At 42.6% G+C, this 13,277-nt stretch overlaps 1 protein-coding gene across 2 annotated transcripts in view; it reads left to right on the top strand.

Moving 5' to 3' along the window:
- The window catches only part of LOC138282476 (maternal DNA replication licensing factor mcm3-like), a 315,678-nt gene that overhangs the window by 127,722 nt on the left and 174,679 nt on the right, over positions 1 to 13,277 (top strand). For both annotated transcript variants that reach the window (XM_069220088.1, XM_069220089.1), the window contains exons 6-7: positions 8,271 to 8,379; positions 8,475 to 8,628. In XM_069220088.1, coding sequence (XP_069076189.1) covers positions 8,271 to 8,379; positions 8,475 to 8,628 — 263 coding nt within the window. The remainder of the gene's footprint in view (positions 1 to 8,270; positions 8,380 to 8,474; positions 8,629 to 13,277) is intronic.

Genomic DNA, 13,277 nt, shown 5'->3' with positions numbered 1-13,277 from the left:
TTTGACCACTCAGTGCCCTGCTAGGAGTTGGTATGTTTCATGGGGCACCTCTAAGGTGCCCTCTAAGTCCATGTATTAATAAATCTATCACTGGATTCACTGAGGGTTTATTAATATTAAACATTCGTATTGTCAGCAAAGCCATCATGTAGCTTGGGAACTCGTAATGATCAGTGTCCAGCACATGTACTTAAAATGGCTTCACTGTTCACTTACTATGTCTGCTAATTGATGGGCATAGCAGGGGCACATCTGCTTATGCAGATATGCTCTCACATGTAATATAATGCACCCTGCTTTTAGGGCTACAAGGCCTGCTAGAGGGGTGACTTGCATATATTGCATGCAGTGTAAAGGAGACTGGGGCACAGGCTGTGTGCTATGTCGTGTTTTCATTTTAGTTCTGCACCAAGACATGCAGCTTGCGAAAGCAGCACTGTTTACTTAGTGGGGTGTGTGTGTGTGTGTGTGTGTGTGTGTGTGTGTGTGTGTGTGTGGCAGGGTCTGGGGGTGTCCCTGAGACTGGCATAATTCATGCTGCACCCCTTTAGGGGCCTTCCTTTAGTGCCCTAGGTACCAGGGGTACCATTTACTAGGGACTTTAAGTGTTAGCTAAAGATTTGCCAATTGGGCGAAAAATGACTGTGCAGTTTTAGGGTCAGAGATCTGACAGTGGGTGCCTGTTTAGCAGGGACCCAGTGCACTTTCAGTCGAAATTGCACCAGAAACCGGTCAAAAAGTTGGAGGGGGGGATGTGACCATGTCAAGAGGCACTTTCCTACAGTATGGTCAACCACCACCTTAAACTATTAGGCTGTGTTGTCTACTTCACAGTTTAGTTACCTTTCCTTCATGGTCAGTGGTTGCTTCCTGAATGGCTTTTTTAGTTTGGCAGCTCTGGCTTCCTTTTGACAGGATAAGGAGCCACATTGGAACCTCCACCTAGTTGGAAGCTTTAATCATACATGCAGCATTTCATTGGCTTAGCTCTCCTATGCATACACTGCCATCCAGTAATAGTCAGTAATCCCCTGGGGACAGACAACAAGAAGTCTCATTCACAATGAGGTCGAACGTGTACTGAAATGGCAGACGATAGTGTGCACTTCACTATCCTAACCATGCTCTAGTACCTCTGTCATGCATCAGTAGGGGATTATTCTCCTTTTTTCTGCCTTTACTTCACTGTCTTTGATTAATGCTTTTGTCTGCAGTTCTGGGGGCTCACACTTTTGTCTGTGTGTTAAATTATGTTCACTTGTACCTCTAGATCACTGACCTTTTTCAACCGCACCATTTCAGCTCCTTCATTGGAGTGGTTCCCTTGCCTTCAATATTTTTTTGTCTTTAATAATAGTATTTCTTCATCAAAATGCAGGAGAATCGGCATGAGATAAAAGAAAACCATGGAAAGCGAACACTGTAATATCCCTTAAAGTTTAGTAAAACCTAGCCATGCCCGTGTCGTGGAAAATACAAAGAGGGGGGAGATGACAGTGGGGTGTGGTGGAAGTTTAGCAATTTACTAAAGAATCCAGCAAACCTGTAGCTTATGTTCCATGAGGGGAGCCAAAAGAAAAGCTGCTGACTCGTGGGACATCCCAGACTAGAAAATTAAAGAATATGGAAATAGAAAAGATGAACTCTGCAACTGATGGACAACAAGAATTCAGTCTCTGTAAACCTTGACAAGCATTTCAATGACCTGTAAATACTTGTAAGACATTTCCAGGACACATCTGCCTGGATTTGTGAACATTTCAACAGCCAGGAGGACATAGCTGAAGCATGTCCCAGTCCATGGTGCCTCTCGGTCAGCTGGAATAGCAAGGGACTTGATTTTCCGTATCCAATCGTTCTGAAGCATTAAAAACAAGGCAAATTTAGGAAACTAAATGTTTTTCTTGGTAGTTCCTTCCTGGACCACTTTGAACTGATATACTATGTGCCATAAGTAGTCTGGGCACCAGAAACATTCCAGTAACAACATAGCCTTGCCCAGTCAGAAATAGAAGGTACAGCTGGATTCAGTCTTACAACACCATTCTATCGTATTGCGTTCAGTTCCCAGTTCCAATATCCAAGTGTATCCCTGAGGCAGGGGCAGTCAGCTAACCATAGGCCCAATGGGGGCAGTACCAGGTCGGTGATGTGATTCTCCTAGCAGGCCCTTCAAGGCAATGCAGCATCTTCTGTGGTGGCTGCCCGAAGGTCACCCACCAGGGCCTCCCTCATATGCACCAGCTCTAGTGTACCAATCCCTCTCTTTGCCTCCCTCAGCAATACTTCTCCCTTACATTGTTGCCCATTTTGCCAACTCGCAACACCACTTCAGTAGTCGCGGTCCAGTTGGCGGATTTCCAATTTTGGGTTATCTCGTTCTTTGCCAATAAGAATGCTAAATCCTGGAACATACTGGTAACTTTAGTTTTTGCGGTGTGCTGGAACCCCTGTGTGCATGGGTCTGCCCTATCTAGGACAATGGCCAGTAGTTTTGTGATCCCCTCCCAGTATTGATGGATCTGAGGGCAGCTCCATAACATATGTATTAGTTCTGCCCCATCTCGTCTCTAACCCCCCATTAACATCTGGGACAACTTGCCTCTGCAATCTGAAAGTATCTCTAAATACGTTCAGGGGTTTACCTATGCATGCTGCTGCACATAAAAATGAATCCTCTTGAAGCGGGCATTGTGAGGCACATGGGGTGCCCTATAGAGTATGGCTTTCAAGGCCCCCTCCGATATTGGGGTTCCCAAATCTCCCTTCAAGCTAGTCTTCAGCTCTTCAAGTGGGCGACAGCAGTCTCATTCCCCTCCCCCTAGGGCCCTATGCAAGCAGGAAACCAATTTGACAGTGCCTGAGGAAAGGGCTATATTGCAACAGCTACCTAGGGCCAGGGGCTCAACAGTACCATTTCCCCAGTGAGGTCTTATAGTCAAGGTAACCACCCTGTGCAAGAGACAATGTCTCATGTGCATCAAATTCTGCCCTGAAGTCCTCGAATGGGAGTAACCACCCTTCTTAAAAAGGTCTTGCAAGGTAGAGGACCCCACCCAGTCCTTTAGGCCTCTCCAGTCCCCTCCATGCGGGAGGGCTCTCAGCATGGTTGTCAGTAGGTCTGATGAATATGGAACTTTGGTATGCACCCTCCTTAGGCATCTAGCCCAGCATTTAGCGATAACCTTTAATTCCTCAGTGTGTGATGTGGAGTTTCACCTAGCCCTCAAGGTTCACTGTAATTCAGTCATCCCAGGTACAAATGGGCCTAATTACCGCTCTGGTCTGTGCCTGCCTGCTAACCACTGGACAAACCACTGGAGCTGGGCTGCCAGGTAGTAACCCTCAAATCTTGGTGCCGCTACCCCCAGGTAAATGATATGATCGAGTCCAGTTCTCTATAGGTCACCCGAGGTATCCATAATGGGAGTGCCTCAAGAGAAGTATAAGAGGAAGTGCAGGGCAATTATTTTTCAACAGCACTATTCTGCCTACAACTGACAGCTGGAGGGTTTTCCAAAAGTCTATACTAGATTTCAGGGCATGCAGCACACTACCTACATTCCCATCAAGGAGACCTATGCGATTATGGTAGACCTTAGCCCCCAGATAGGAAATACACCTTGGGCTATTGCGGGGGCCAGGACATACGGTGGTGCTAGCTCTGCATCCATTGGGAACACCCAGGATTTCTGCCAGTTCACTTTGTCCCGGCAGCTGCCTGAACGCATCCAGTATGGGCCTAGCTCCATGTAGTTAGCTCTCAGTATCCTGCAGCAATAACAGCAGGTCGTCCGCATATAAGGCTATCCCGTGCCAATGCTTAGTCACCCTCAGTCCCCAGTAGTGCATTCCCAGGTGAGCCTGGGCTGCCAACAGTTCCACCACCAGAGCAAAGAGCAGGGTGTTACCCCCCCCCCCCCCCCAAAACCCTGTGTGAGATCAATCTATTCATTCGAACCCTTGCTGTTGGGCTCAAATAGAGTAATCTGGTCCAGGTCAGTAAACCATCCCCCATGCACATGTGCGACATTACCTCATTAAGATACTGCCATTCTATGCTTTTTCTATGTCAACAGCTATAACCACTGTCCCTTCGTGGTCAGGGGCCCCATGCTCTGGAATAGGTAGAAGGCACCTAATATTGATGGCTGTTATGTCCCGGGATGAACCCAGCCTGATCCAGGTGTATAAGCCAGAGGCATGTGGGGGAGCAGTCATGTGGCCAGTAGTTTACTGAGAATTTTATAATCTATGTTCAGCATTGAAAGAGGCCGGTAGGCCCTGTAGTCGCTGGGGGGGCTTACCGGGTCTTAATAGTAGCACCACCAGGGCCTCCCGAGTAGGTAGGTTGATGCCAGGCTTCATTACATAATGCTTCAAGTCTGGATGCCAGCTGGTCTGCATAAGTCGTGTATCATTCCACAAGAAACCCATCCATCCTTGGGGTCTTTCCACATGCCATTTATTGCAGCTTTAATCTCTTGTTGGTTGATAGCCTCCCCAAGATTCTCTGCCTCCTCACAAGAAACATATAGTAGCTCTAGAGGGTCCAGATATGCCCTTACTGTGCCCGCCTCATGGCTGGATGCACTCTGATACAGTTGTGTATAATACTGGAGGAAGCAGTCATTGATCTCTTCCTCCCTATATTCTCACCCCATCTGCTTCTAGTTCTAAAATTAGAGTCCCTCTTTTTGATGGGTTGGCCAGCCAAGGCAGCAGAGAGCTGTCCGTGTCCCTCTTCACATGCATGCCTCTTCACATGTACACCATGTATCGCCTATAATCAAAGCAGCTAAGTCTCTCTACCTTAGCTGCTACCTCTTACCTCTTATCCATCAGGGGTTGTTGTTGGTCAGGACTCTCCGGTCTCTGCCTCTCAATCTGGTGAAGTTCCTCCTCCGTATCCAGCACCTCCTTCGACAGTGTCACCCTTACACCCATACCCTTGGCCAAACATTGGCCCCTTAGCCTTACTTTGAATGCTGCCCACTCTGCTTGCTTGTTCAAAGTTGTCCCTTCATTAGTTTAAAAACATTGGTCTATGTTCAGTCTTATTTCCTCCCTAAAGACCTGGCCTCTGGCATTCTGGGTTTAAGCCTCCAAGCAGGTATCCTAGGTCTAGGGCAGTGCCAGCTGGAGCTCAGGAGTATCTATTTATGGTCCAAAATTGTGCAGGCCAAGTATTCTGTATTCGTTACTGTGATATCTGGGGAACACAAAAATGTATAAAGCCACACATGCAGATTATATAGACTGGAAAAATAGGAATAATCTCTAGTGTAGAGATGTCAGTCGCCAAGTGTCTATTAAGCCCCACACCCAATGCCTATCTCAGAATGTTCGGGCCAATCTCAGTGCTGGTGATTTCCCTAAGCAGGGGATGTGATCAGTCCATCCCTAAATCTGCCACACAATTAAAGTTGCTCCCAACCACTATAGACTGGATTACATAGTACACCAGGGGCCCTTTGTTATAAAGGAGCCCTAATCTGTGTTTGTAGCATATATGTTGACAAGGGCCAGGTCCATACCCTCTAACCGCCTCTCACTGCAACATATCTCTCCTCTGGGTCTGACAAGTGCCACGTCCTATAAAGGAACCTCTGCTCTCACCCAGATGAGGACACTGCTCGCAAAGGTAGAGTAAGTTGTATAATAGGCCTGGCCTAGTCAACTTTGCTGCAGTGCCGCCCCTTCCTGAGGAGTAAGGTGGGTTTCCTTGAGAAATGCTATGTTTATGCCCCACCTGCTCAGAAATGAGAACACATTGTATCTCTTTGAAATGGTGTGCATACCTCTGATGTTCCAGGAAACTACCTTATAGGTCATTTCGCAGATCCATGCGGATTACCTATAATATGAGTGCACATACACCCTGTCCACCTCCCCTTTGTGTGTGTCCCAAGAAGTGTTATAGCATATCGTACATTGATGCCATTTTTCAACCCTCAATAAACAGACTCCCCAACCCTCAATTCCTCTTCTGGCAGAATCTCCTGCTCTGCAGATGTGCCCCCCCTCCTCCAGTCCCCCCATGGGGTTCTGTGCTTGCTGCGTACTGCTAGACCCTGGCTGCTCATGGTTGACAATCCAGCTCTAGACTTCTTGTGGAGAGTGGAAAGATATGACTCCCTCAGCGGTCACCACTCAAAAACATGCTGGGAACATGTCGTATTGCACCCCCCATTTGACACAGGCACCTTTTAGCTTCATAGAATGTAGAACGCTGTTTTTGTTCTTTGTGAGACAGGGAAGATTTTCATTCTCATTGTCTATCAGCAAGTCTTTCGACGGGCTGGCTCCATTTGTGTACTCCAGCGCTCTAGTGGGGTGGCTCCACCTCCTCTCCCCCAGTGTCTCCTCCACCTCTCCCGTGCAGCTCAGCGCTGGTCTTCACTGCCTTCTCGGGACAGGGCCAAATGCCCTCCTAGCCCGCCCCACCAAGTAGCATCTCTGCTGTCTCTCCTTTTTACAGCCGGAACGCTACCTCTGCCGATCAAGGCCTTCCCGTGCCGCCCTGCCATTTTACTCCTTAGGCAGTCGCAGCCCTCTTGATCCTTCTGCTCCTCTGCCGCTATCCTCTAGTGCCTCAGCTGGCCCCCATCAGTGCCACCAAGTTGTCCCCATGCAGTGGGACCCTCTCACACAGCCCCGGCCTCTGCTGCCCCAGCTGCCATCCTGTACTACTGTGGCCGCTGCTTCGCTTGCTCCACCACAGCTGTTTGGCTCACACCTCTCTTTCTCCCAGCCCAGTTAGGTGTCACCCACCGCCTCGGCAGTATTCTGCCACCCCGGGTGTGTACTAGGGCTGGATGCTCTTCATGATATAACCAAATTTGTGCCCTCGGATCAGGAGCTCCACAACATGTCGGCATAAGGCCACGCCCCCCGCCATGAGATGGTCTGTTCTTAACATGCTTTCGCTACACTGCTAGTTGATACACTTGTGACAAGTTTTCATTTTTTCAGTGAAGAATTGCATTGAATTTAAATGATGCTCTAGTTTTCATTTGAAATACTTTTTTGTATGCTCTAAAATGTAGCAGTATTTGAAAATCTTTTCTTACTCACAAATTCAACTTTTATTTTTGCAAATCAAATGCTGCTGGGCTGAATTCTAACTTGTATTAATTACCCCGATGCAAGCATCCTAATCCATGGCTCTAGCTCAGAGTTTGACTCTTGGGTTTTCATACACTGACCAAAATTCTAGTTTTGATGTGATCCCAACGTCTCTCTCAATAGCCTGATTGACCTCTTCCTAACCATAGACCTATACTAGTTTTCATAACAATGCCTAACTTTCTTCTAGACCTAACACACTTAATCTAGGGCCTTAGCCTATATTTGACTGTAAATGTTACCTATAAAGATGGGCTAGTGTGTATCTGCTAAAAAAAAAAAAAAAAAACACTTAAATCTGCAGGACCATTTGGCATGGTTGAGCGTCACGATGCATGAAAAGGGACTGCATCAGCAGTTTCCAATAGTGCTCTCTCGGGGATGCCAGGACTACCTCTGAGGAACAACATACTAGTAATTTTACACTGGACAGGTTTGATTTGTCACGTCTTAAGGGAATTGACACTCGTCACACTACCTTATTCCTCTGATTCGTACTTTGTATTTAGGATTACAAATCTCTCTAGACAGTACACTAACACATCTGCACATACAAATTTACTGACAAGTGGGATTTGTTTAAAAGCCACTGACCTAAGGATTAGTTCATATTTCAGCACTAATAATGTTGTGTCTCTACAAAAATGTTCCTAACACTGTGGAATTTCTGCTAATTCCAGGACAGTTATAAAGCTAGTGTGGGGGATTTATAAAGAGAAGAGAAAGGAGTATTACAGGTAAGTATCTTTCAGGTTAATATCTGGGTTAATACGGAGAAGTGAAAAACATACATTTTCCTCTGTGATTAAAACCTTTATCAGGTCAAGTGGAATCAATCGGCATTCTGCTGTGCCATTAAGTAGGGAAACACCAGTAGTATTAATACAGCTGGAGGCCATTGTAATATGGCCCTGTTCATTTAACTTGAGCCATGCCTGTGTTTAATAATACTGCCAAGTGAAATAGATTTGGCATATGGAATACATTTGACTGATTAGCCTGATCATTCTTGATGCATCCTGAAAATGTACTGCTATTATGTGTACAGCTTTAATAGGCAGAATCATATAAAACAAACTTATACGCTTTGAGTTAGAAAATGCAGCTTGAAATGAAACTTGTTTTTCTATCTGAAAACCTAGGACTATAATGCTGGCTAACAACGTCAAACAGATGAGCAAAGAAATGGCTCCTACATTTTCGGCTGATGATGTGGCAAAGATCAAGAAATTCTGCAGAGCTCATTCGAAAGTGAGTCATAAATGCTACAGATACTGCTCGAGGGAAATTAGGTTCCATTTCAATGTTACTAATGCTTTCTTTAATTGTGTTATAATTTTAAACAGGATATATTTGAGCACTTGAGCAAATCGTTGGCACCGAGTATTCATGGACATGAGTACATTAAAAAAGCTATTTTGTGCATGTTGCTTGGGGGCAATGAGAAGGTTCTTGACAATGGGACACGCATAAGAGGAGACATCAATGTATTACTGATAGGTAAGAGTGTGTGAGTCAACATTACTTTGAGCTAAGCTCTTTTAATGAAGTTGGGGAAAATGTCCAGTGATAAATATGTAGTATAGAATCTCTCAAGTTAGACATACCGTTTAATAGTATCCATTTGAGTCCATATTCAACTCTACAATTAAGTGACGGAAAACTACCACTGTATAGTGGAGGTTTAGGTTGATAGTGTTACTGACAATCTATACATAAAGTTTAATAGGTGGCATATCATTACATAAAACACAATTTGAGCATAAAACATCAGAATGCTGCAAATGTATCTATCTCAGTGTAGGATTATTTATTTTGGTCTTTAGGACAATGCTACGAGATCAGTGATAACTTTGAGAGTCTATGAGTTGAAGTTCATCAAGAATAACAAATTGGGACCCCAAATGCAATTGGACATTTTTTACATGGGGTTGCTTTGCAAACTTCTATAGCTTGGATAACAAAAGGAAAGATATATGCCTGACTGTGCACCAGTCAGGAATCATCTGTGTTGTACATGGCAGGTCACTGCTAAACATTAGAATTGTTTGAAGTGGCATTGCGAGGTTTTAAAATGCATTGAGCATTTTGGAGAAACATTGCCCGGGGAGGGGGGGTATTGGATGTATGGTGACTTTAGTTCTAATGACACCCTTTATTAGCAAGGTGGTCAAAAGTTGTAGTTGTCACCTAATTCTTTTGTTGGACCACCTACTGGATTAGCAATCGTTTTGGTACCCATGTAAAATTCTAGATAAGAGATGTAGTAATCTTATTCAGATAAAAAAAAAACATTTTCCAAAATCGGTAAAATTAAAACGAATGACTGGTGAAAAAAATATTAAAAGCACCATCACTGGAGCTTATGTAAAAAAAATTGTAGAGGTAGCAGTGTTGTTCTTCATTCGTACCATGGTTTGTGACCTAGCCATTGTGTTGCCACTTTAGGGCTGAAAAGCAGTTCATAAAGTCTGCAACTTTTTGTTAAGTATCTAATATTTAACTGAGTAATTGTGTTGTCTTGTGTACCATTAATAAGCTTTCAGTAGACTACGTAATTTTGTAAAAAGAATTATTAGCCAAGTAATTAACTTGGTACTAACCTGCTCCTTTAATACCTTATTTTTGTTAATGCTCCTTTGATCTGAAAGCAAGTTCCACAAACTTATACCATGGACCTATCCACATGGGCAGCAAGTGCTTTTCAGATTAAAAAGATAATTTACATGGTTAAAGAAGCCTTTTTATAAAACTTAAATCTTTTTTATTTTTCCTTGCATAATTAGTCCAGGGATTTCAATGTTTGGAGAGAAATCTCAACAGAACATGTGGGTGAAAATCATATCACAACTTTGAGTTGCTTGTTTTTATCGCAGGTAAATAAGTGTGCCCACGAAAGAACACCTAAATTAGTCCTCTAATTCTCCACACCGACCTGATAGATTACCCAATAATTAAAGAAATATTATGGTCCGATCATTTTCTAATTTTGTTCTGTTTAGCTGTAGACTGTGGAACTGAAAAGGGATAAATAAAGCAAAAGGGAAAAACACATTAAAAAAAAATTACCTTCCCTAAGCAGAGTCTGGTCTAACAATGAAATCAGAGGGACCCCACAGTAATGGTCTCTAAAGTTTAAAAAAAAAAAAAAAAAAAAAAAAAAAAAAAAAAAAAAAAGATTTTGTTTTAGGTTATTAACCAATTACTTGAGCAGACCTGCTTACTGCACATTAGAGTATATAATCCCAAATTTGCTGTATGTATGTTGTTCACCTTATCCTAAAAGTTGGGGAAAACACAGCTGTGGTAGAATGCCCAGTGTCTTAGAGTAATTATCACTGCCAACTGTGCCAATATAATGTCTTCATGTGGCAAGCAAAAACGGCTTTCTTCTCCAATAAAATGTCTTCAGTGGACAATTCCACTGAAAATATATCTAAAATGATCTCCTCACTCATCAACCCTTCAGCTTTGCAATAATTGTATGTGCTCCAAGAAATTGGTAGACCACTAAGCCAGAAGTTCAGAGGTAATACCAAAAAACAAAACATCGTTCTGGCTCTTAAGATGTGAACAGGTACCTCCCAATCTCGACTAGGAAGTTATCTGACACCCGCTTCTCACTAGATTTAAACATATTCGGTTCTTTTATGCCCTTTTCCGTTGAAAAATTAGAGACATTAATGAAATACAGCAGGTCTTTATGGTGTCTTTTGGACCAGGACTCAGTTTCTAAAACTAATGACTAAATTAACTGTATATTTGTTTATCTTTATCAACATGCCACTAAGCGATGGATCTTTCCCTGACCAAAAGTAATTGGGCAGTGTTTTGCCCGAGCTTGAATAAACCCACTGCAGACTTGAAAGATTTTAGGCCCATCTTTTTGCTACTTTTCATGGGCAAAATCATAGAGAAAATTGTCACAAACTTTACTGCAAAACTGTATGCAAAACAACCTCTGTCTCCAGGATACTCAGGTAGGCATCGGGGTTTAGAACTTGCTATAATCTCCGTAATTGGTGTTCTGAGAGGGATGGTTGACGAGGGTGACGGAGCCTTGAATATTACTGGTCTCACCACCACCATCGATCACTCCATTCTTAGGAAATGCCTACATAATTTTTTAATTGGTAACGATGTACTTGAATGAATCTAATTTCTTTCTAATCTCTCCCAAAGAATCTAACTAGATCATTTTTAATCTGAATTTAGGCCTATTTTATGGGCTGTTCCCGAGGAGCCCATTATTTTACGTATCTTATTCGACTTCTTTCTCGCCATACTTGCAGTCACCTTGTGTCAATGTAATAACAGCTTATTTTAACACCAATGGTATGTGGCTGGTCTGTTGGCTTTTAAAGAACTTGGCAAATATTGACCATTCAGTCCACCCATTCGTATTGGAAACCACTGGCTTGGAAAGAACAAAACAGTCTGTAGAGTAACCCATCAAAAACCGAAATTCTCAAAGTTTATAACAAAAACGGTAACTTGGATAATTCTCCATGGCCTACCCCAAATCCCCCTCAACTCGATTCCACACCTAATCTAGGAATTTCACTAGTCTTCAGTGGATGTTCAAATTGCCACTGTTGCTAAATGTTGTATACTTCAACTTAAACTGAAAAATGTGCCTTTTGTCTTTAACTCACAGTGAGAGTGTCCAGTATCCAGTCCTGCTTGGACTTGGGTAATTCAGTCTGTCTTGGCCTCTCCAGGGTAGGAGCTTTAACTGCCTACAAGGAATTCAAATGTCCTTGTTCCAACAGTAATTAAATTAAAAAATAAATAACTCATTCCTAACGTATCCAATTCCAGACTGCTTGTTTAATACACAAGGCTTTCTAGAATTTACCAGAGTTTATAACAAAACAATCGCACAACGCTGTCTGGTCCCTGTGATCCCCTGCTTCCTATATTTTTGTGGAACCCTTATTCCAGCTAAGTCCTCAGTCCTTCACTGTGGAACTCACTTCCCTTTTTCTCAGACACTAATTTGCTGAAATATCATAAACAACTTAATACTTGGGGTTTTGCTCAATAATTCTTCCTCCAGATATTAATATGCAACTGATATTTGAACCATTTTTCCTATTGGAACGCTCCAAAACAATCGAGTGACTGATGTGCTCTGTGTATATAAATTAAGTATGTATGTGTACGTGTGTGTGTGTGTGTGTGTATATATATGTGTATATATATATATATATATATATATATATATATATATATATATACACACACATAAAAAGCAAAGATGAGAAGTAGTTGGTTCGCTTTAAAAAGCAGTAGACTTTAAAGTAGACTGAAAAGCTGTTTAGGTCTTTGCAGAAGCATAGCTATCTGGTAGGAGGCCTAGTTAGGTTCTTTTTGTTTTTTTTAAATTTCCGGAAGTAAGTAGGATTTGTTTGTAGCTTTTTTTTGATAGATGGGTGATAGAAGGATGAGCTCATGTGCAGTCATTTGTGGCTGATGCATATAAAATAATGTCCCTTCCCAGAAACCACTTCTGAAACTATAACCACCAATTACATTGAAATACAATTTCAAAAATACAACCAACAAATGCATATTTATATTTAAGATGAAAAAGGATGCAGTGCTCAGAGAATTTAAAGTGCCGTGCAAGATAGTTCATTTAACAGTGAGAAATGATCACATTAATGGCTAAAACAGTGCAATGTCCATAATGGATATTGGACATCAGGTCAAGACCTCCCACAATGGAGAACAGTGAAGGTCTAGAAATTAAGTTAATCACTTATGGAACGTTAACGTTTTGAACTTTCTGACCCACTAGTCAGAGGCTTATCCCTTGGGCTTTGGGAACTAAAAATGACAACAAAAAAAAGTGGTGTACGTGGAGTAAGGTAAGTAATGGTGTTGCATAAAAACAAAAGAAGACGTCCTTATTGTATTTGCTCAAAGGGTCCAGCCATACCAATTTGCTATGTCTAGGAGGAGAAGAATCAGCCGAACACCCAGCCAAAAAAACTCATGATGGACACCTAGAATTATTGAAAGAAGCTTACTGAGAATATATAATTTGAAGAGCCCTCTTGCATACCTAATGCATGGATATAAGGGTGGATCTTACATGATTTTCATTTCTTGTAGGCTTTGTTGTAAAAATGCATTTTTTCCAT

Source organism: Pleurodeles waltl, chromosome 2_2 (assembly GCF_031143425.1).
Source record: "Pleurodeles waltl isolate 20211129_DDA chromosome 2_2, aPleWal1.hap1.20221129, whole genome shotgun sequence".
Classification (NCBI taxonomy): Eukaryota; Metazoa; Chordata; class Amphibia; order Caudata; family Salamandridae; genus Pleurodeles; species Pleurodeles waltl.
This window is presented reverse-complemented; position numbering and strand designations above follow the sequence as displayed.